Below are 24505 nucleotides of genomic sequence, written 5' to 3' on the forward strand. Positions count from 1 at the left end.
AAGAATGGCCTCCGCAGAGGATGGCAGAGGGGTGTGTGTGTGCTGTGTTAGTGCCGTCCCTGTGGGCAGAGTATCTGATATGATCAACATTTAAAAGAGAAGGTTGGCTTAAAGCTCACAGTTTCTGAGGTCTCAGTCTGTGGTTAGCCAACTCTGGTTTGGGGACTGTGAGAGGGTGTGGCATCAAAGCAGAGGTATGAAGGAAAGCAAAGCTGCTTGCCCTACAACATCCAGGCAGCAAAGAGTGACGACAGAGGGCCCTCATCCTTTAGGGCACGTCCAGACTGTCTGATAAGTGCCACCACCTCCCAGGAGTGCCTGCGGCTGGGGACCAAGCCTTCAACACATGGAACTTTGACAGACTCCCAAGATCCAAATGATGGCAGTGGCTAGAAGACACAAACCCCCAGAGTGCCTCTGCCTCCCACTCTCCACTCACTAGCGTCCCTGCTGTGCACACTGGACACGGAATACATTCTCTAAAGGTCCCAACAGCACTTCGTGTCTCCCTTCCACAGATGGAAACCCGTGCATTAAAGACTCCTGCAGGGCCTCTGTGCCAACAAAGGCTGAAGACTAGTTTTAGTAGTGTGGCTGAGGCTGCTGGATGGGAGAGATGCAGCCGGTGTCAAGTTCGGAGTGAAGCATGTATGCCAGCAGCCAGACTCCTGGAGATGTTCCGAGGGTTAGCCACACCCATCTAACAAAACACATGCCTTCTCAGGAGATCGGAAGTGATGCCCAGGTGTAACCCTACACCCCTGCTCCCATTTCTGTGTAGAGTTTGGGCCCTGCCCAAAGCTAAGCTCTCTGCTCTACCCTGTGGTGATGGCAAGTTGAGCCAAGTTGCTCCTGGGCCACACTCTGATAGAAACACCCTTGACTTTCCTCTGGCTCTTGGAGGAGAGCATTGCTTGCTTTCCCCTAGATAAACACAGGCCTGCAGCTCTCGGGGCCACAGGAAGCCTCTTCAGCCACACCACTCTGGGCCTTGCTGCTGGCCCACTGGTCTCCACGGCACAGAGAGGACACGGGTAACAAATGGGCAAGCAATTGTAACGAAGGAACCAGCAGCCCCCGTCATGCACACTTCGCTTTCACTCACACAATTTAACTTCACACTTCGCTTTTCCTATTGGGAAGCAAGGGCAGACTCGTGGAGACAGCCAGACTTGTGGGGGCTGACATAATCAAATGCTAAGGCACAGGGAGGGGTGGACCACACTCTGGGCAGGTAAACCTTCAAGCCAGCAAACAGTCTCGCTGCAGTGAGCTGTGTCTAGTGCCCGCTCTGCTCATCCCATGAGGAGCACCACCAGGCGTCAGTCTCTTCCTGCTGAGTCACCACACCTACCCATATGCACACCTTTTCTACGAGCACATTCATTAAGTCACACCAGGAAATGACAGCTCAAAACACAGGACACCAAAAGTTCTGACCCTTCCTCCAGGGCCAGGCTGGCCACTCAAGCTTCAAGATAGCCACTACAGTGAAGCCCTGGGTCCTCTCAATTCTTCCCTCAGGACCTATGGCTTGGTATTTTAACTGATACTGTAAGGAAAAGGTCCTTACTTTTTTAAAGAATACATACTTCGAAAAAGCACATTCTTCCCATCCTCATGGGACTCCTGCTATTCAGCTCTCTGAAGTGATCAACTTGTGAAGGTTTATTTTGGCTCCCAGTCTTGGAGGTGGCACTTCACGACAGATGAGCTTTGGATCTGTGGCACAACTTGACAGGAAGCCTGTGGCAGAATAAGCTGTTCAGGAGAGAAGGTAGAGACTGGTGTCCCATAACCCCGATAGGCACATCCCAAGGACCTGAAACCTCCCACAAGACCCCCTTTTCAAACTTTCAATCTCCTTCCAACAGTGACACAAGCTGGGGACAAGACCTTTAACACATGGGCCTTTGGGGGACATTCCAGCTCCAAACTTGATGCCCTTACACATGCCCACATGAGGTGAGTCCACAGCTGTTAGCCGGCAGAGCAGCAGGCCCCAGAGTCAGTCTGGGAGACAAGGCAACATCCTTCTTTTGACAAATCCTTAAGAGAAAATTCAGGCAGGTTCAGGACCCTCATGTGGGCCGATGTCAGCAGCCCACCTCCTGGAGCCCCTGTGATGCGGAGCTAGCCTTTCGTCCCCCAGGACTTGGCCATGCCTGGGCCTGGACTTGGGGCCGAGGAGAACGGGGGGAGTAGGGTATCCCATGCCAGAATAGCTGTCAGCCCACCCTTCCCACAGCCTGGCTTCATCCAGATGGGGACATTCAAGGCTGAGACCGAGAAGGCAAGGCCGTGTTGGGTGGGATGAGAGAGATGTGCCCAAAGAAGCCAGGCAGGAGGGCTGGCCATCAGTATGGGTGCAACTCACCCACACATTACCACAGACCAGTTCCCATCCCACCGTGTCTTGGGGACAGCCTATGCAGGAGACTGGAGCTCCCAACGCAGGGCTTTCATCTCTTCCCTGCCACAAATAACAAGGTTCTGATGGTCTGCTCACCATAACCGTCAAACCATGAATCACCAATGAAGGAATGCACTCCCTCATAGTAGGCCGGACACACCAAATAGTAAATTACATTTTATTTCATTTACAGAGGGGCCTTGTGGCAACAAGGTGGCATGGGGCAAACAGTACCCAGGTGAGCACATAGAAAAGACCATTGTAAGCACACAGGTGAGCTTGGTGCAGCTGCCAGTGAGCAGGCCCGGGGAGCCAGGGAGGCAGGCAGGAAGGCAAGACTTGAAAAAGCTTCTCTTGGCTTCTCTCCAGGCTGGGACCAACTCCCCTGCACCCACAAGGCCACATGTGTCCTGGACATACAATACAAGAGTAGCACAGTTCCCATGAAAACTCAACAGCACACGGTGCATGGAGAGCTGGGTTCCTCCATGCCTGGCAGTGACGTCACCAGTAGGCCCTGCCCTCCCTGTTCCACAGGCTGGAGAATTAAAAATCGCAAGCCCCAGTGCCTGCCAGATGAGAATCCACTCCACCTGTGCTGACTATGCTCTCCTTACACATAACGTCTGCACAGTCCTAGGTGGCAAGTTCCACCCCCTCCCCAGCCCTGGAGTGCCCATGGTGATCTGCAGTTCCTGAGCGTGATGGTGGTGTTTGGTGGTGTTCCCAGGCTGGTGCATGGTGCCAGGATCAGCGGGAGCCCCCTGAGGCCAGGAGCTACAGCAGCTTGACATAATTCTGTGGAATCAACCCTCTCTTGCCATTCAGGGTCCCTTCCAGCCAGCCAGGTTCCCTTGAGGTCTGAACTGAAAAAGAAGAGACCATGTTTACAAGCCTGCTCCTGGTCCTTGTCCCTGACACTCACCATGCTGCAGGGTTTCTTGTAGGCTCAACCATGGAGCGAGCAGTCAGTGGAGAGCAGGGTCACTTCTGGGGCCTTGAATAACGAAGCTGCCATGGCAGTTACTGATGGCTTCTGCCCACGATTGTTAAGCACAAAGCTCCCTATCTAGTCCCCCAGCTTCTGATCCTGCTCCTTCTAGCTCATGGTGCACCAAGTGTGCACTCAGCAGAGCACATTTCCCCTGCTTCAAGTCAAAACCAAGTTTCCTGGGCCTTTCCTAGCACCCCAGCAGTCTCTCGAACTCCCTACCCTATCAACCAGTTCACCTGAGTCAACCAGAGAACCCCAGCTCCAGGGCCCTGGTGCACACAGGGCTTTGCTGCCTAGAGTGCTTTCCCTCTTCTTCACTGGGTAACTCTTCCACTTCAGGTTCAAGAGCACAGCTGCTCCTTAGGGAGGTCTGCTTCAGCCACTCCAGGAATTAGCCACACTCATCTCACTCCCACACTGGAAGGGGAGCTCCTGTTGACAGGCCTGGGCCTTACACGGTGACGCACGGTGCCCAGCACACTATTGGTGTCAATACATACTTGTGATAGTCACATGACAAGGGTCAGACTGGACATCAGAGGACACAGAGCTCAAGTCAGTACACTAGCATTTTAGTATCAAATACAAAAGAATTTAAGGGACCCCAGCTGAAGCACCAACTATGGCCAGGGGCAGAGCCACATCCCTTGTCGGAAGGGGGCAGTACTTGCCCACAGAACAACCCAGAAACCAGCTCCGAAATGCAGCTTTGGATCACAACCCACAGGAATTATTTTATACTAAAAATTGGGTGCAGGTATTCGTGCTGCCGTCTCGTGCAGCCGCGTTTCCCCCTCTGTGCGTGACGCACTCTTTATTCTACTGCTTTGTGTTTGCCACTTGCAACTGAGCAACTCATGACCCGCTCGTGTGGAGACCATGATGGTTCAATGCTAACTGACCTTTTCAATGAGGTCACCGTTGGTTTTCTCCTGTGCACTCTGCTATCTGCATCACCATGGCCTTCTGACACTTTCTGCCAACTGCCAAGTAGCTTTAAGGCTTCTACTTGGTTGCTCCTTAGGTCCTAAATATTCTACACCCCAACCACGAATGGGCAGTACAGATTAACACCAGTTACGGCTTTGCCCCCATTCCAGACAGACGAGGGGCCTCACACCTGCACATTCCATGTGTGCCTAGGAGGCCAGGAGAGTGAGGCTCCTCGTCTAGACGACAGCTGAAAGTTCTCCTATGAGAGAGAACCCGTGTTCCCTGGCACCTAACCTGGTGTTTCACAGTCTCTGCAATAAATGAGCAAATGAATTAGGGTGTGCTTTCAAGGTGAACCGGCAGGCAGCAACTCACTTTCTTCACCCCTCACTGACCTTTACCCTGACCTCGTTACCAAGGACACTACTGGTAAAGGCTTCGTCCATACACTATACTGGCAATGCCACCAGGGTATGGAGAAAGGACTGGATTCAACACCAAAGCCACCTGCTGCATACGGTGTCCTGGATGAGTGTAAACTCAAGCTGAGGCCCCATAGCTTGCCAAGGCTCATCCATGGCAACTTCAGAAGTATCTGTTCATTCTTTAATTCCTTTACCACCTCAGGGCAGGGCCAGCATTGGCAGGCACCACTCCACAGCTGCTCTGGCAGACAGAAGGAGCTGGCAGAAGATCCCAAAGGGTCTCCCACCCTGGAAACTAACTGCTGCATGGCAAGGCAGCTGTGCTTCCATTTTTATGGCAGCAGACACAGGGGCTACATCTCCTGTCATTCTCTATGGCCTTTCCTATGGGCCACCTTCTGTACCTTAGTTTTCTGGTGACCTCTATCCTTCGTTTCCATAAACGGAATCATCTATTTGTCCCTTTGGAATTGGCTTATTTCACTGAGGATATCTTCAGGTTCAATCCCACCCACGGGTCTGACTTTCTGTAGACAGCTTGCTTACACTCCTAAGTGTACACTAAGTACACACTACATTTTGTTCATCCACTTGCCGGCTGATAGGCAATTGGTCGCTTCCACCTTTGGGCTCCTCGTGAGTGTTGCTGCTATCAACAGCAGATACAAGAATCCCTGCCTTTCCTCTTTTTGAGTGTATTCTCAGAACTGGACTGCTGGGTCACACTTGACTCCATTACTAATGTTTGAGTAGCCACAGTGTTATCTTCCACATGGCTATCACCCCGTTCCCATTCCCAGCTGCACAAGGGCCCCCATTTCTCTACGACCTCACCAATGATTCATTCCCTCTCTCCCTCTCCAGTGCTAGAACGGGTGTGAAGTGGTATGTCACCGTGCTTTTTACCATCCTGTCCCATGACAACAGTGACTGCGAAATCAGTATCAACACTTTCTGCAAAGCTACATCCATTACAGAATCGAGTCTTGGGCCTTGACAGTCTAACCTACGGTCAACTATTACCTGTGACAAATATTTTAAAAACTGAGCCTTCAGCAGAAGAGAACACTAGGAACTCAGCTCAGCTTAGGAAGCCCAACATGGGCCCCATGCAAGCTGGGTCTGAGGACTCTGTCTCCCCACCTGACACACTCCCCTCCTCAGGGTGACCATGGGCTCAAATGTCATACTTCTCATTCTCCTTCCTAAGCTTTAGTTAAAATACTTTTGTCCCACAAGTCTACCCCCCCCTTGCTGATTTCTGAGTTTAGCCAGCATCACACTGCATGTACGAATCTGGCACTCAACAGCTTTCTGTGATTCCCACATTAGGAATACAGCTAGCAGGCAGGCCCTCCCAGAGGATGCCAAACAGCATTTCAAGGATTAATCCATGTACTTCAGACCTTAAAAGTTCAATTACTAGAGGCTTTTAAGGGTTAATATGGTCCACAGCTGCTGCCTGGAGACACTGCCTCTACATGTGGCATACAACCAACACACTGGTCTCAGCACTGAGTGTGGGCTAGTTCCCGAAAACCCTGTGTTCATGGGCCCTATGGTCCTATGGGCAGACCCAGGGAAAACCATACTTCATACTTGACTATGAGATCTGTCAACAAGTGTATTTCTGGGATTCATGAGCCCCAGAGAAAGGAGGACGTTTCCTGGCTTTTAAAGGAACACTGGCTGCCCTGAGACCACACGAGTGAGCACAGACCTTCCTGGTAGAGCGTGGGAAACATCTCTCAGAGCTACAGAAACACATCTTCATCCCAGAACTGGAATTCATAACTTAAGTCCACAGCCTCAGAGTAAGAGGAGAAAGTGAGGAGTTACAGAGTGCCATACTCACTAGAGGTCCCTCTCCCTTCCACACACCGGTCTGAGGTCCCTGTTTGTGATTATTCCAAAGCCCTATGAGAACAGTGAAGCCCAGGTGACTTATCAGGCCTCTGACTGTCATAAACCAGTTTCTGTCACTGACTACAGTACAAAAACGGATTACACTGTAGGATCCTTGTGACTGGTAGAAGATTCCAAACCATTATGTGAGCAGAAGAAAACTATCTTAGGTGTCAGGGTGTTAAGGATTGCCGGTTCCTGGAGACACTGCTGCAGGGTGAGCTGTAAACACTGGCTGGCTCCACCAAAGGACCCACGCCCTGCCTAACCGGCTCACTTCATGCTGGTTGTCAGAAGGAAAGAACCTACCGCCCTTTGAAGAGCGAACATAGTCCGAGCAAATATCTGCTTCCAAGCAACTGAGAGGTCAGCCAGGCACTGAAGATGAAAGTGCATATAGTAATGTTGTTTATATAGTATTTATTTATAGAGTAGGGTTGCACCCTAGTTAAGGGCCTCAACCTCCTGTGCCCTTTAGGACCCACTCCTAAGGAACAGCAAGTCGGGCAGGCTGTGCCACCTCTGAAAACATTCCTCTGAGCTCATGTGCACCACAATGGGACGCTGGGGAGGGACGTGTAAGACACGGGGCTCACAGAAATGAGACGTCTACAGGATAGGAGAAGAGAGGGCCAGCATACCAAGCAAATCTTTTTTGGAATACATTGCCTTTGGGGAGGGGCTGAGGAACAACTAAGATGCCCTGGGTGTCCAGCCAGCATCCTAGAAAGAACTGGCCACCAGCACTGCAGGGCCCCATGCCCAAGGGAGACAACCTGGCTAGATGCAACCATATCTGCAGCACACTGTGATGGCCCCTGTAGGGCACAGTAGTCACCAGCATGTTCCCCACAAATGCCCACAGTATTCAAAGTTCACCCTCCTGAACCTCACTGAATCACCCTGATACATCTTTGCAGACTGGGATGAAAATCCTGGTACACAGAGCACTTACAGTTTCCAGAGAAAGTGAAGGGGCAAGGCACTGCCACCTGCTGTTAGCGTGTGTGTGTGTGTGTGTGTGTGTGTGTGTGTGTGTGTGTGTGTGTTGCTTATCTCTATGTACATATATGTATGAGTATATACATATTCTATGATCCTTTTTTAAAGTCATCAAGGGACTTTGGTGGTGGAGAACATGGGCCTCCTGGGCTGGCTGCTTTCTGACCCTTCTTTTGTCTTCGATCTACATTGGCAGACCCAGATTTGGTTTAGAGAGACAGGTGTCATGTCTGTGTGCCCAAAGCAGGTGCTATGCACCCAATGTGGTTCTTGTTGACCCATTCCTCAGACTGACAACTTTGAGTGAATATTTGACCCAATTTTGACCAAGAGATGTAAAGGCAGTTAAACTCAGAAGTAAGTTGTGGAAAAGTTTTCTCATAAAAGAAATACAAAGAGGAGATATCCCCTTTGCTAGAGTTATGTGTGGTCTGTAAATGTGGCCATTTCTCACCCCACAAGGACACCAGTCAAAGATCCAAGTCTGAAGCTCAGAATGTTCAGCAAACATGGGAATACATTGGTCTTGATGACATCTTTACACATCCCTGAGCACCACTTGCTGTGGAAGCCCACAAAGGTTCCTAGTGAGTTCTGAGCTTGCTTTACCCAGCAGAGCTGCATCAGAGGACTGCTTGACCATGTGCATGGTTACTAGGTAATTGGAAGGGTCTGCACTTGGCTGAGCAAGGGGGAGGTCTTTTGTTCTACCCCTTGGCATTCCTATAAATAGCCCTTTAGAGGAGACAGAGGGGCCGGTGGATAATGATCCAGGCCCTCCCGAGGCTATTCTGTGTTTCTGTTTCTCCCCTCTCTATCCTTCTATCTAATATCTCGGTGTGTAGCAAAAATCTTGTGAGAGGGCACTGCTGTTGTTTTCTGATGTTATCAGGAATCTGGCTGTAGGAGCACACAGCACACACACAGAAGCTATTCTAAATAAAGCAACTTGCTTTCTATACAACAACCCTCATCAAATGTTGCACTTCTAACTACCACAATGCACTGTGGCGATGTGTTCCATAGACTCCAAACATTCTGGCTAATCAGCCATTCCATTCCAGCAGCCAAGGTTTCCCCTGCTTCCTAGGAACTCTTCTGGGGAGCTCCACCCACACTCAACATCACCGTTTCCACAGCAACCAATGAATTTCATAATGAGTGTGACTAGAGAGGGAAGAAATCAAGAGCAAGGGAGGAAAATATATTCACTGAACCAGAGGAGAAATTTGTGAAATATTAAAACAGGCCTAGCTCCTAAATGTCTGTGTATGAATATTAAACATTCAACTAAAATCCACACCCTTATTTAAAATGTAAAGTCTAAAGATGCGCACACTGTTCCAGTTGGCAGGAAACCGCAAAGCACGAGAACAGTACAGAAGAGAGAAGGCGAAGTGTTTGGATTTCTGAGTCTTCACTGGTGCTATGAAGCATTTCCACTTGGTTAGGGATGGTGGAGGCACAGAAAACAAAGGATGCACCTCAGCAGCACTCAACTTCAAGTGGTACCGGCTTCTTGCCACCGTCAGAAATGACCTGAATGAAGGCCTACACAGATTAAAAGGCATGGAGACTGGCCAAGAAGAAGAAACACTGTGCCCACCACCAACACACAGCTCTGCAGCTCACCTCTACAGGCCAGTGTCAAAACACGGCCACAGTGGCCGGCACTCTCTGTGCAGACATTAAGGGAAGGCAGGCTGTCTCCCGCCACAAAGCTCGTGGCAGCACTCACCATCCTCAAAAATGGCTCCTATTTCAAATGACAGTTCCGAGCTGTGTTCTGCCTCACACGGGTACACTGCACGGGCCTTGCGATTGATAACGCTGCAGACAGAACACAGAGGCTTGAATGAAACACTGAAGACAGAACCCTCACAGCCCCCTCCCCATTTCCCAAATCTCATTTACATGCCAACCGTGGGGAAGTACAGTCTGAAGAGGAAATGGCAGGGCCGTGAACATCAGGCAGAGCTGTAGCACTTGGCTTTCAAGTAATGATGGGTTTCCAACACAAACCTTCCCTTAGGGAGTCTCCCTGGGAAGCTGTCAGTGAACCACTTCACCAGATTCTCCTATTGCCTGGTGGAGTGTCCCATCCCAGGGCTCAGCACTGTAGGACGCACGGAGGCATGTTTACCTCTGAGTACTTCAGCTGTATATCAGCGAAGTGAGAGGAAGAGGCACATTAAACTGCTCCCAGTGAGTCCGTGTGTGACGCCTATAGTTCCCACAGCACACTGGAAGGGCTGCCATCCCTGTTAGGTCTTTATTTAGACCATTCTCCCCCTCAAAAGGAACACAAGGCTCAGCGTCTCCTAACTTGTGAGAACATGTTCTGAGCCCTCCTGAGAGACGTGCGCAATGGGAAATGGTGGAAGCCATACTTGGCCAGATCTAAGCCAAGGAAAAAAGCAATGCTGCCTCTTCTTCGAGACGTAAGAATTCTGCCAGCTGATGCTCAGGCAGTGTGACTTGCTACTCTCTCTTCTACAAACTGGTCATAAGATGCCCTCAGAAGTCAACATATCCAGCATCCACTCTGCCTTCCTTTTCAACAAAGAATCTGCTTTACATTTGCATATAAGAATTCTTGCAAAGCACCTATTTCATAAGTAGATAAGAAAGACTGAAGGGGAGAGCAGGTCCCAACAAGGCTCATGCACTACAAATTCTTCTCAAGAACCTGCAGTTGGCCCTGCGTAGCCAACAGGTTCCTCATCTACAGATTCAACCACTCACTGATTGAAAGTATTTCAAAAAATGGCATCTGTATTATGCAACACATCCAGTCCTCTCGTGACTTTCCCAAACAATACAGTGTAGTAAAGGTTTACACAGCATACACATTATTAGGTATTAAAATTGACCTACAGATGACTTCAAACACACAGGAGGATGAGTGTAGGTCGGATGTAAATACAAAATCATTCTATATGAGCAACCAGAAGACAGAGTGGACAGGTGTGGGAGTCCTGAAGCCAACGCCCACAGTGTCAAGGGTGCTGCACCTGCTTCTGAGACGAGGCACAGCCCGGACTGGAACTTAGCTATCGATGCTAAGGGATCCAGACAGGCATTCTCTAGCAGAAGGCTGTCAAGGCGCTTCTTTGTGCTACCCCCTTATTCCACATCACGCCCCAAACCACGTACCATTCGGGCAGCTTGTCTACAATGGAGGCAGCAGGAGACAGGGGGAGATGGGGCATCCTGGGTGATGGAGGTGTACCATCTGGGTTGGAGCTTGGTGTGGCTGGAGACTGCAGATTTAGCCACTGTACTGTAGACGGCCGGGGCTGGCTTGGCCTAAGGATACATTTGAAGGACAGGATTAATGCCATGAATACTCATAACAACAATTATACGACAGTCCGAGCCAAACGGCCAGGATGCCAGCACCCATGTGTCTTCATACCACCAAGGACAGAGTCCTGTCTGTACCTCCCAGGATTCGAACTCAAGCCACTCTAGAAGGAGCCACATCTCCAGCTAGAGACACATTCCTGAACTTCTCTCTGTTTGTGGGGATCTGATCTTATCTAACCCACTACCATTATCAGTGTCCTGGTTGGTTTTCATGAACTTTGCTTCTGTTTCACTCCCGGCCTTCAGGCTCCGGCTTTGAGTTCCTGCCCTGACTTCCATTCCATGCTGGACTATGAGTGAATCTGGAATAAACCCTTTCCTTACCAAGATGCCTTTTCCTTCCCAAGGTGTTTTATCACAGCAATAGAAACCCTACATAAGGGTTTCTATTCACTAATTAGAAAACTAAGGCTCAAAGTAGTGGTGTGGACTTCTTAGAAGCAGGCGCTCCTTGGCTGAGAATGAGGTTTACCTTCTGATAAACCCACTGAAGCTGGAAATACCATAACTGAGACTACATCTAATGTTCTTAGCAGCATATTGCACATATGCATGCGCACACACACACACCCCTGTGCGATCATATCCTGCCTGGGACTATTGTTCACTGCTGCTCACCTATGACCAGAAAAGATGAGAACGCAAAACATGCTTCTACTGAATACATATTGATTCCACAGCTTCCTGAGTTAAAAACCCTAAGTTGAGGCTTTGTGTGGGGGAAACCTGTCCTAACTCATTTCTTCTACTTATATGGAAAGTCACACAAACTTAAACATTAGGTACATGGCTGACAGAGACCAACATGTAACACTTCAACATTGAAAGGTCCTTCACCTGGTATTTATATGTGGAAACTCATAAAACGTTGCTACTAACAACCAAGATTCCTCCAGAAAGAGCAAAAGACTAGAGTTTAAAGGAGAAATCAATGAACCACAAACAATTCTTGGTGTTTGAGTCATTCCTCAGAATTTAAAATTGAAAGAGATGGCTCAGAGGTTAAGAGCACTGGCTCTTCTTCCTGAGGACCTGGGTTCAATTCCTAGCTCCACGTGGTGGCTCACAACCATATCCAGGGATCCAACACCCTCTTCTGGCCTCCCCAGGCACACATGTGGTACACACATACATGCAGGTAAAACACTCATACACATAAAAATAAATAAAATCTCAAAAAATACTGAAGAACTCAGTGACGGCTGCTATGATAAACACCACAACAAAAAACAACTTGGGGAGGAAAGGGTATGTTATCAGGGGGCGTCAGGGCAGGAAATCAGGCAGGAGCTGAAGCACAGGCCACGGAGGAGCGCTGCTTATTGGCCTGTATTCCACAGCTCACTCAGCTTGCTTCCCAAATCCTCCCACCAAAAAAAAAAAAAAACAGGGGTTCTCTGTGTAGCCCTGGCTGTCCTGGAACTCACTCTGTAGACCAGGCTGGCCTCGAACTCACAGAGATCCGCCTGCCTCTGCCTCCCGAGTGCTGGGATTAAAGGCGTGTGCCACCGCTGCCCAGCTAAGCTTGCTTTTTTGCAACCTAGGACCACTTGCTCAGTGGTGATACCTCACATAATGCACTAGGTCCTCCTACAAAAATCGCTAATCAAGAAATTGTCCACAGGTAAATTTGATGAAACCATTCTCAATTGAGGTTCCCTCTTCTCAGGTGGGTCTAACTTGTGTTAAGTTAGTAAAAAATTAATCAGTGTGGCCTCTGAATATATAAACATCAATGTGGATTACTCATCAATTACCTTGGATCTGGAGCCTTGTGGCTATGGTATAAATTAAAAAAAAAAAATACAGGGTCCCTGTATTCCTGGCTGGTACAGAAATTAAGAGATTCACTGGCCTCTGCATCCCAAATACTAGAGTTAAAAACCTGCACCACTAAGTCTAGCTACAAAACTCAAAAAGAACCAACCCCACCCCCCAGCAAAAAAAAAAAAAAAAAAAAAAAATCAACATATGGAAAGCACACTTACTACCTACCTGCCTGTCTTTCTCTGTGGTGCTGGGGTGGAACCCAGAGTCTGGCATGCATCAGGAAGCACTCGGCCACCAAGCCCTGCCCACCCACTACATGCACACACGCAGCTCCTTTAACTCAGTTATTTCCAGCACACACCTTGATGACCTCGTCACCACAGCTCAAACGGTTTCAGGAACGGCTTGTCCTTCCAGATGCTACAGCAGACCTCCTTCTGCCCGTCTCCTTCGGCACAGCTCCCGGCTGCCCCTCCCAATTCTCCTGTTCATTAGGAGAAGGACTACTCTCACTGCCAACATGGTCTCCCGCTAGTCCTCAGCTCTTTTGTCCCAGGCAGTCACCCTCAGGGAGCAGTCTACACGCCCTACACCATCCCTGAACACAGATGCTGCTACCCTGCAGCCTCTGTCTGTGCTAAGCTTGGCCTCTGCCACTCCAACCTCTGCCTCACAACTCCCTGTTTTTCAGCCTACAGGGGACCCTGAAGGCCTGTCACCTCAATAAATAGGAGGGCAGGCTGGGTCTAGTGGCTTTATGACGGTGTCAGCTATTTCTCTTGTCTTTCACTCTGCTGTCCTGACAAAGCCAGATAAAGTGTCGGGCATGCAAAGCCTTCACCCACCTTCTGTGCAACCCACGAGAAGCTGCAAAACACAACGGACTTTAGACACCATGTGCAAGCCATGCTCCATTACCGCCATGACAGACGGTAATAACCGGCTTCACTACGAGTATTATTCTGAGAAAACGTAGTCACAAAACTTCTACCTGGTCACTTAGGGAGTCAAAAAACCCACTTCACTCTATGCCAAGAAACTTATAAATCTTAGTGACCTGAACCACCTAGCTATAAAAGACACTAAATTCTCACAAGAAAACGAACCTCTAATGGCGTCTTACTAATCAGGAAGGGAGAAGGGAAGGACAGTGAGGCTCTCACAGAGAATTTAAGGCCACAGTCAGGCTAACAATTGCCATTTAATCTCACAGCAATTATTCAGGGTGCCTGGAGTGGAGTGCCAGGGGTGGCTGAAGATGAGATGTTGTACCACACCCCCATCACATCTGCCTAGACACAGGTGGTGAATGGATTCCAGGATGGCCATCCATCAGCTGAGGAGGACAGCCGCAGGAGACGATGACACCGTGACTGCAGCTATGGGCCCTCTACAAACGAAGACCACAAATGGTACCATATTATCCACACAACCCTCTCCTCTTCCTTGTTTTGTGTTTTCCTTTTGTTTCTGTGTGTGGAGGGGAAATACCCCCTCTGTCTCGGAAAGTGAGAGAGCTACTGGAAGAACAGACATGGAAGGTAAGGGCCCATGCCTTAGTCCTGCTTTTCCTGAATCTGAAACTCACACGTGGCTGTCTCTGCTCAGGGTCAAGTTCTCAAATGCGTCATGCTTTCTGTATCTTCTTGTGTCTGTTCAACATCTATGTGCTATGACATCTCATGCTAGCCAGGTTCTATTTGAGATAACTCATTCCAACTTCAAGTTCTCTATCTGTGTTCTGGGTTTCCTCAGGCCCACAACGTGTGCGCAACACACACACACACACACACACACACACACACACACACACGTACACACATGCTGTATTAGTTACAATTCTGTTGCTGGGAAGAGACATCATGACCAAGGCAAATTACAAAAGGAAGAATTTAATTGGAGGTTTGCTTATGCCTCAGAGGGTGAGTACACAATCATCATGGCGGGGAGCATGGCCACAGACAGGTATAGAGCTGGAGCAGTAACTAAGAGCTCACATCTGATTTACAAGATGGAGGCCCACAGAGAGAATGAGACTGGATCTGGTATGGGCCTTTGAAACCTCAAAACCACCCCCAGGGACACACCTCTTGCAACAAGGCCACATCTCCTAATCCTTCCTTAAACAGCTCACCAAAGGGGAACAAACATTCAAGCATATGCAGGCCGTTCTCATTTACACCTCCACCACACAGACTTCTGTGGGTTGAGATGTTCATAAACAATGGCAAAATGCAAGTCTAGAAACCGTGTCTGGGAATGGTCCTGCATCTTGGAGAACTGGGAGTCTTGGGGAGGGGATATCTGCAGAGCAGAATACAATTTGAGAAATGGAGTGGGGCAGCCACTTGGGCAGAAGAAACCTTGGAATCCTGTCCTCCCAGAAGACTGGAATAAGGCAATAAATGGGCAAATAAATACACTCAGGTCCTGCAGGTTCACACTAGGGCCCCGGGATGCTACAATTCATGGTTGTCTTGCAAAGTTTTTTGTTTGTTTTTTCTTTTTCTTTTTTTTTTAAGAACTGCCCTCCTAAAGGCACACATTCATTATGCAACCATCTAGAATTTGGTTACTTGTTCTTTGCAAAATGGCTTAAAATTTTAATACTTTATTCTGTCAAATACCCTACTTTCCCTCCAAAAATAGTGGAGGAGAATAATCTTCCAAGAGGATTTCTGTTATTCTTTTCCCCTTCTTTAAAACATTTTGAAGGGAAACTCAAGGGACATGAAAGTAAAATGTAGGGAGCTGTTAGGGGTAAGGAAGGAGAAAGACAAGAGGGAGAGAGTGTGAGAAATAGTAATGATATACAGGGTTGAAGTACACACATATGTATGTGGAATTGTCACAAATAGTAATGATATACAGGGTTGAAGTACACACACACACACACACACACACACACACACACACACACACACACACATATATGTGGAACTGTCACAATGAAACACATCCTGAGGGAGAGCTACTGAGTTAGTTCTATGGAAGGGCAACCACAGCAGCTTCCCACCTAAGCCCTAAGCCCTCCAGGTACCTAATGAATTAGCCATCTCTGCTCTCAGCCAGCACGGTTCTACCCGTGTGTCTGTGGAAGATAGTTTTCCCTGGGCTTCCTTATGCCTCTGCACATCCAGTCTTCTGCACACCTTGGTTCTGGGCTGTTTTTGAAAATATCTGTAGGGAAAATGGGCTTGCAGACAACAGAGATTGTGTCTCTCTGAAGCAAAGAGCAGGCTTCATCCATCAAATAAGACTCATGGATAACCTGGATTCCTCTCCTATACTACGCCACAGTTATCGCCTGGCACCTGTGGAAATGGGACAAGAAAATACCAATGGTCTGACTCCTGCTAGTGGCTCTGGGCTGAGAACTCTGTATCTTCTGCCAGGACACATACAGCTGGAGGTAAATTGAACAGTGTGCAAGCACAACAGATCTCCAGACCCTCCGCAGTTCTTGGCCATAGATAGTATCTTTGGGAAACTGTAGAAATGGTTACCCTGATCATCTTTGTGTATCTGGATTAAACAGGAAAAAGGATTGGTGACATCAGAATAAAAAGTTGGCACGTCCTAGAACATCCAATGAAATGCTCTAATTGTCCGTCCAGCTTTAAAGCTGGATACTGCTCCCTTCTTCCCACTGCTGTAGCTAATTCTGGACTGCTACACTGGGCAAACAGATCACTAACCCTACGTCGTGGGGAGCTGCTGAACCATTACATGAAGCACCTAAGTTCACAAGTTTCTTGAAAGCAACATTGTGGTTTGGGGCGGGGGGGGGGGAGGGGGGGGACAGACAGCCAGTCAGTCCCTCCTGAGAAGCTCAGAAACCACTTTTACCAAAACAGAATGAATTACAGAGGACTACTTCCCACTTAGCACACTTACTGCATCTTCTCCTATGGAGGAAGGAAGAGCCAATACCATGACCTTCCTCTGAGGGAAGCGGTTCCCTTCTCAAGGAAGGAGGACAAGGAAAAACAAGTGTTTCATTAAAAGCACATGGAGATTTCAAACTGCTAACTCAGAAGCACATTCCAGAAAATACGTACAGTGAACATCTGTGTGGCCATTCCTGGGGCAACTGAAGCTTCCCTGAGTGGGTGGGAAGTGGTGGTGGAGGGAAGAGAAAGGCTGGAGTGTGTGTGTGGGGCGGGGGGGGGGGGGGGGGGGGGGGGAGCGCGCCTAAGGAAACACTTGCATAGGAAGAATCAACTCTTGTATAGGAAGACTTGATATCCTTACTTTGGAAAAACAGGCTGGCACATCAGGCAAAGGTCCTAGAGATTTTCTCAGTGACAAAAGAAAACAAGAGCCGGGCGGTGGTGGCGCACGCCTTTAATCCCAGCACTTGGGAGGCAGAGCCAGGCGGATCTCTGTGAGTTCGAGGCCAGCCTGGACTACCAAGTGAGTTCCAGGAAAGGCGCAAAGCTACACAGAGAAACCCTGTCTCGAAAAACCAAAAAAAAAATAAAAAATAAAAAAAAATAAAAAGAAAACAAAATGGTGCTGGCTACCAACACATTTACTTCCGGAGTTCACTTTTGTAAAGTGTAACAAATCAGCAAGCTGCTCATGACTCCAACTCGGCCCAATCGACCTCAGCATCAGAGGCTGCACTTCCAGTATGCCAACAGGTTCTTGAAGGCTGCACTTTCTGCATGCTAACATGTTCCTATAGGCTTTGCTTTATGCATGTTAACAACAGGTTCCTATAGGCTGTGCTTTCTGCATGCCAACAGGTTCCTGTAGGCTGCGCTTTATGCATGTTAACAACAGGTTCCTGAAGGCTGTGCTTTCTGCATGCTAACAACAGGTTCCCATGTCAGAAGAGCACAAACATTTCTGAGAGGCGAGAAGGGGCTGGAGCCTTTGGGGTGCAAGGGTCCCCAGAAAACCCCACAGCATTTCTTCAGCAGAGCAGAGGGGTCAGCCCTGAGCATTGCTGGCAAGAGGTCAATCCCAGGGCGTGGACACAGGGGTAACTACAACCCAAGCGCAACAGTGGGAATACTGTCCACAAATGGCACTCGATGACTAAGTCCTCCCCCTTCCCAGACACTCGACTATATGTTATCAGAATTGAATTGAAAGTCTACACAGGAGAGTGTGATTTTCAGAACTTCACCTGAGCAGAAATTTACATGGTAGTGAAATGATCTCCCACCAGTCTGGGAAATGTACAGCCTAAGTCTTCAACAGCTGTCCTGACCAAATGTTTAAAAATGTTAATAAAGACAGAATGAAATATTATACATGTGTGGATTCTGAGAAATCTCAAATTCCAAATAAATGTCAGTCGTTCCTTAGTGTTCCAAGGGGCAATTCCACAGCAAGCACACTGTTTCCCTCCAAATGAGTTCACATCAAGGAGTAAGAGTGGGGGAGATAACAGATATCCCTGATGAGGTCACCGGAATCTGTGGGGTTAGACAGGGGTAGTCTGTGCCTGGGGTGGTGTGAAAGAAAATGGCTCCCAAAGCAAGTGACACTATTAGGAGGTGTGGCTTTGTTGGAAGAGGTGTGGCCTTGTGGAAGGAAGTATGTCACTGTGGGGACAGGCTCTGAGGTCTCCTTTGCTTAAGCTTCTCTCAGTGTGACACTCAGACCACTTCCTGTTGCCTGCAGGTCAAGATGGAAGGACTCTCAGCTACTTCTCCAGCACTGTGTCTGCCTGCACACCACCTTGTCACAACATGATGATAGTGGACTAAACCTCTGATAATATAAGCCTGCCCCAATTAAATGTTTTCTTTATAAGAGTTGCCATGGTCACGGTGTCCTCTTCACAGCAATAGAAACCCTAAGAAAGTGCCTATTAGGAAAAGTCTGAAATAGACCCCATTCACTCATTACCTATGGTCTGAGAAGAGTCCATCAGGCGCTGCCCTAGGGACACCAGGAAGGTTGTAACACTGCCTGCTCTCCAGAAGTGTTCAGGGAGGGCAGGGGTCAGGGAAGCCATGTCTGGTGCCATGGGGCAATCTGCCCACGATCCCTCACAAGAACAGAGAAGGAAGCATTAACCAGCTCTTGAACACCAGGAAGGCTTCCTGAAGGAAGGAGTGAGGCTGCCCTCCTTCCGTGTCATCCTCACCTCTGCACACCCAGGCCTGTGAGGTATGGCTCTCCATAACATTCCATGGCACACACAGGAAGACAACCTCAGAAAGGTGACAGGGATTTCCAGACAATGGAGATCACATTCTCCAGTCCTGAGTAGCTGGAATAAAACAGCAGAGGAAGGGCCAGTGATGTGAGTTCAGAGGACTCAGGAGGCAGACTGCGGGCTAAAGGCAAGGACCACAACAAGGGATCGTAATCACACACGTGCCAAATGCACAACACTGGGTGCTCTACAGACAGACCCGTTCCAGGACTAGTGCTGCCATTTGCTGGCCACAGGCTTGTGTGCGGCGCCACCTCGTAGTCCTTTCTATCTGAAATGGACAAAAGGGACAGGATGGAAGAGTAGGAGCATACCGCCCAGTGGCTAGTGCACACGGTGTGTTGATTAGTGCCTGGGTCGTCCATGGAATTTTACATCGTCAGAAAGAAGGGAGGACAGGGAACAGGTGGAAGGCACACAGCAGAGATGGGCACAGTAAGGGGCAGGAACTGAAGCCCTTGACACTTGCTGCTGCATTTCTGGACCAGACCTTCCTTCTGGTAAAGCTGTGCATCATCACTGTTCTCAACAAAAGCCAATTAACATGCAGTATAAACACTAATTTCATTTTTTACCAAAGTTATTAGAGTTCTGTAGGATGTGTGCAAGAGGGGAAGGCCAGTAAAGGTCTTGTTCTATTTTTATAACTTTTCTATAGATATTAAAACTATTCCAAAACAAAAATTTAATCTTCGGTTATGAAAAACACAACCAGACACTTAATTACAGTCACATACCTAAGCATCCAAAAACCAAATGTAAACTTCTGCTGGGTTCAATGGCAAGAAAAGATATACAAAGGATATGCTGAAAAATCCACCTCAGCATCCATCAGACACATGGCCCGTGTGGTGGTAACCCACAGCACCCATCAGACACATGGCCTGTGTGGTGGTAACCCACAGCACCCATCAGACACATGGCCATGTGGTGGTAACGCACAGCACCCATCAGACACATGGCCCATGTGGTGGTAACCCACAGCACCCATCAGACAACATGGCCCGTGTGGTGGTAACCTACAGCACCCATCAGACAACATGGCCCGTGTGGTGGTAACCCACAGCACCCATCAGACACATGGCCATGTGGTGGTAATCCACAGCACCCATCAGACACATGGCCCGTGTGGTGGTAACCCACAGCACCCATCAGATAACATGGCCCGTGTAGTGGTAACCCACAGCACCCATCAGACACATGGCCCGTGTGGTGGTAACCCACAGCACCCATCAGACACATGGCCATGTGGTGGTAACCCACAGCACCCATTAGACAATGTGGCCATGTGGTGGTAACCCACAGCACCCATCAGACAACATGGCCATGTGGTGGTAACCCACAGCACCCATCAGACAATGCGGCCCGTGTGGTGGTAACCCACAGCACCCATCAGACACATGGCCATGTGGTGGTAACCCACAGCACCCATCGGACAATGCGGCCCATGTGGTGGTAACGCACAGCACCCATCAGACACATGGCCCATGTGGTGCTAACCCACAGCACCCATCAGACAATATGGCCCATGTGGTGGTAACCCACAGCACCCATCAGACACATGGCCATGTGGTGGTAACGCACAGCACCCATCAGACACATGGCCCATGTGGTGGTAACCCACAGCACCCATCAGACAACATGGCCCGTGTGGTGGTAACCTACAGCACCCATCAGACAACATGGCCCGTGTGGTGGTAACCCACAGCACCCATCAGACACATGGCCATGTGGTGGTAATCCACAGCACCCATCAGACACATGGCCCGTGTGGTGGTAACCCACAGCACCCATCAGATAACATGGCCCGTGTAGTGGTAACCCACAGCACCCATCAGACACATGGCCCGTGTGGTGGTAACCCACAGCACCCATCAGACACATGGCCATGTGGTGGTAACCCACAGCACCCATTAGACAATGTGGCCATGTGGTGGTAACCCACAGCACCCATCAGACAACATGGCCATGTGGTGGTAACCCACAGCACCCATCAGACAATGCGGCCCGTGTGGTGGTAACCCACAGCACCCATCAGACACATGGCCATGTGGTGGTAACCCACAGCACCCATCGGACAATGCGGCCCATGTGGTGGTAACGCACAGCACCCATCAGACACATGGCCCATGTGGTGCTAACCCACAGCACCCATCAGACAATATGGCCCATGTGGTGGTAACCCACAGCACCCATCAGACACATGGCCCATGTGGTGGTAACCCACAGCACCCATCAGACAACATGGCCATGTGGTGGTAACCCACAGCACCCATCAGACAATGCGGCCCATGTGATGGTAACCCACAGCATCCATCAGACACATGGCCTGTGTGGTGGTAACCCACAGCACCCATCAGACACATGGCCATGTGGTGGTAACCCACAGCACCCATCGGACAATGCGGCCCATGTGGTGGTAACGCACAGCACCCATCAGACACATGGCCCATGTGGTGCTAACCCACAGCACCCATCAGACAATATGGCCCATGTGGTGGTAACCCACAGCACCCATCAGACACATGGCCATGTGGTGGTAACCCACAGCACCCATCGGACAATGCGGCCCATGTGGTGGTAACCCACAGCACCCATCAGACACATGGCCCATGTGGTGGTAACCCACAGCACCCATCAGACAACATGGCCATGTGGTGGTAACCCACAGCACCCATCAGACAATGCGGCCCATGTGATGGTAAACTCCTTCACTGAAAATGGGCCTTCGAGAAATACTGATTTACCAAAAAGATTCCTTTGACTTCTTCCAAAAAGGACCTTGCAGGCCACACAGTCTTTCCTGACACAATTCTGTGAAGAAAAAGCAGCCCAGGAAAATCATGAAGGAAGGACTAGGTATGACTGTGTCATAATAAAACTTATCCACAAAGTCAGCTAGCCTCAGGCCACAGTCACTCACCCTGGATTATCAGACCAAGTGAGTCTGTTTCATGAGGGGTGACGGAGCTGAAAGACGACCAAGTCTCCAGGTTTGAGAGACACCACTCTCCTGCTTCTTCCTCTAGAGTGGTGGTTCTCAATCTGTGGGTCGTGATCCTTCAGAGGTCTAATGACCCTTTCACAGGGGTCACATATCAGATATCCTGCATATCAGATATTTACATTACATTTCATAACAGGAGCAAAATTAGTTATGAAGTAGTAAATCACTTCAAGCCAGGCGGTGGTGGCACACGCCTTTAATCCCAGCACTTGGGAGGCAGAGGAAGGTGGATCTTTGTGAGTTTGAGGCCAGCCTGGGCTACAGAGTGAGTTCCAGGAAAGGCACAAAGCTACACAAAGAAACCCTGCCTCGAAAAACCAAAACCAAAACAAGAAAGAAAGAAAGAAAGAAAGAAAGAAAGAAAGAAAGAAAGAAAGAAAAGAAGAGAAAGAAAGAAGAAATAATTTTGAGGTTGGGTCGCCACATAGGAAGGCTGAGAAGCACTGCTCTACAGTGACTGGAGTGGGCCCAGTGCTGAGGCCGAGGTGGGAGCCAGATTTGACCTGTAAACACCTAGTGCTTTCTATTGCACAGCTGATGGTTCCTGTGGCTGTTTCCCATTGGCTCTCCTGAAAGAGAGTGGTGGCCAATCATCAAAGCCAGTTGGAAACACAGTAACTTGCTCACCTTGTAGCAGGTCCGCGTAGGCAGAGAAGTGGGGAGGTCATGGAAGGCATCCAGTTAAGATGGAATACAGTCACATTTAACCCAGTTCTCAGGCTGGCGGGTGCTGGGCATCCCTCCTGAACTTCCTCCTTTACCAAGAAAGGCCACAACTATCTCCGCACATGGACTCATACAAGGTTCATTCCCAAGGCTAGCACTCTTGGTGTCACCATAAGAGAACTGTCTCGGAGTTACACCTCTGCCCAATCTTAGAGAATGAATCCCATTTGCTTCCTTCCCAATGATCACTGTGGAATCAGTCTGAGGGGTAAATGAGCTTGCTAGCAGAACAGAAAGGACCGGAAGCTTCATTTCAGAAAACTGCAGGCCCTTAGAGGCTGGGGGATGTAGCCCAATAGGGTCCCTGAGGAGAATGGCAGCTACCTAGCAGGAGGCCTGAGCATACAAACAAGGCCATGCCTAGCTCAGGGGAGAGGCACAGTTACTCTAAGAGGAAACTTGCTGTGGTTACCCACCAAGCTGGCTGCATCACCCACTGTGCACCAAATAACTGGTGGGTGAGGCTGGGCCCTGGGTGTGTCCCAGGCCTTGGCCAGGTGACACATGACTTTTCTCAGAGATCTCCAAACATCAAAGCTGGGGGAGGAGCCAAACTCAGTCCTTTGGGACTGTTGAACAATACAACCTAAGGTCAAGATCCAGGGCTACTCCAAGGCTACAGAGGTCATCTCCCCAAGCTGCTTGGTGGGCAGATTATGAAACCAACAGAGCAGGGAGTCGGGGCTAAGTTTAAGAAGATCATGCTAGGTTCTTGGGGTTAGCAAACTCCCAGCAGATGGCTGCCTGGAACTCCCAGGAGAGCAGACACTGGGCTTATTAACTGTGGTGTCTTGAAAGCTTGCCACTGTAGAAGGGCAGGTGTTTTCCCTTGCCTTTTATAGATAATTTTGAAAAGCTCAGTTTGCTTGAATAAGTTACATAATCTTTTCTAAGACCGTTGGAAGAAGAAAGGGGTGCAAAGCCAGGCCTGTGTGACTGAAATCAATGCTTTTCCAGGCGAAGCTGTATCCCTGCTGATAGATAAGGCCAATGAGCCCCTACATTATTTACTTTGGAGTCATAGCCAACCAACCACAGTCAGGAAATAACAATAGTCCAACAATGCCATCAAGCAAGAAAAATCTTTAGCCAACAAAAAATAATGAAACTCAAAGGAAAATCAAAGTCAAGATTTAATGTAAGACTTATGAATTCTTTGGAGTCTTAAGCAGTAAAAACGCTACTACAAAATTTAGGCATGTGTCTTTATTTTAGGTGGTCAATTTTCCATCATGAGGATTTAAAGCTATATGGATAATCAGCATTCTGACTTAAAAATAAAACTCCCAAGTTTTAGAATGTACAGTTACAGCACAGCAGAAGTTAGGTATACCTAAGACATGAGTCAGGTATACCTAAGAGCCACACACAACACAATTATCAAAACCGCCCAAGCAAGGAACTACAAGGGACACATTATACTCACAAAGGGCTGTGGACAGACATTATGGTTGGTTGATGGCCATATGAGGCTCTGTGATTAGCTTCACTAAAGCTAATGGGAGACGGAGACAAGTTACACATTCCTTAGAAAAGATTAAGGATGTTACTCTTTTGTAGTCATCAAAATTTCAAGTCCCTCAGGCCTCCTGGGGCGGGGGTGGGGCTGGGGCAGGGGGTGGAGCATTTAGGGTAGCCCCTGCTGCAATCTCAGGCAAGGTGCTGGATAATGAATGTGCAGTGGCCAGACTTAAGGGTTTATTCCCCACAGCCACATGGTTTACCACAGGGTTAGTGGTCTCTACCAATCATAGGCATTGACCTGGTCAAAGCTGTGCCCATC

General features: G+C 48.9%; 1 protein-coding gene across 2 annotated transcripts in view; it reads right to left on the reverse strand.

Moving 5' to 3' along the window:
* Positions 1-2577: 2577 nt before the first annotated feature.
* Positions 2578-24505, reverse strand: part of LOC131911864 (rho GTPase-activating protein 10) — a 280586-nt gene continuing 258658 nt past the window's right edge. For both annotated transcript variants that reach the window (XM_059264272.1, XM_059264274.1), the window contains exons 21-23: positions 10829-10981; positions 9411-9502; positions 2578-3279 (exon numbers count right to left, since the gene is read on the reverse strand). In XM_059264272.1, coding sequence (XP_059120255.1) covers positions 3191-3279; positions 9411-9502; positions 10829-10981 — 334 coding nt within the window. In that variant the 3' untranslated portion in view covers positions 2578-3190. The remainder of the gene's footprint in view (positions 3280-9410; positions 9503-10828; positions 10982-24505) is intronic.

This window comes from Peromyscus eremicus, chromosome 5 (assembly GCF_949786415.1).
Source record: "Peromyscus eremicus chromosome 5, PerEre_H2_v1, whole genome shotgun sequence".
NCBI classification, from domain to species: Eukaryota; Metazoa; Chordata; class Mammalia; order Rodentia; family Cricetidae; genus Peromyscus; species Peromyscus eremicus.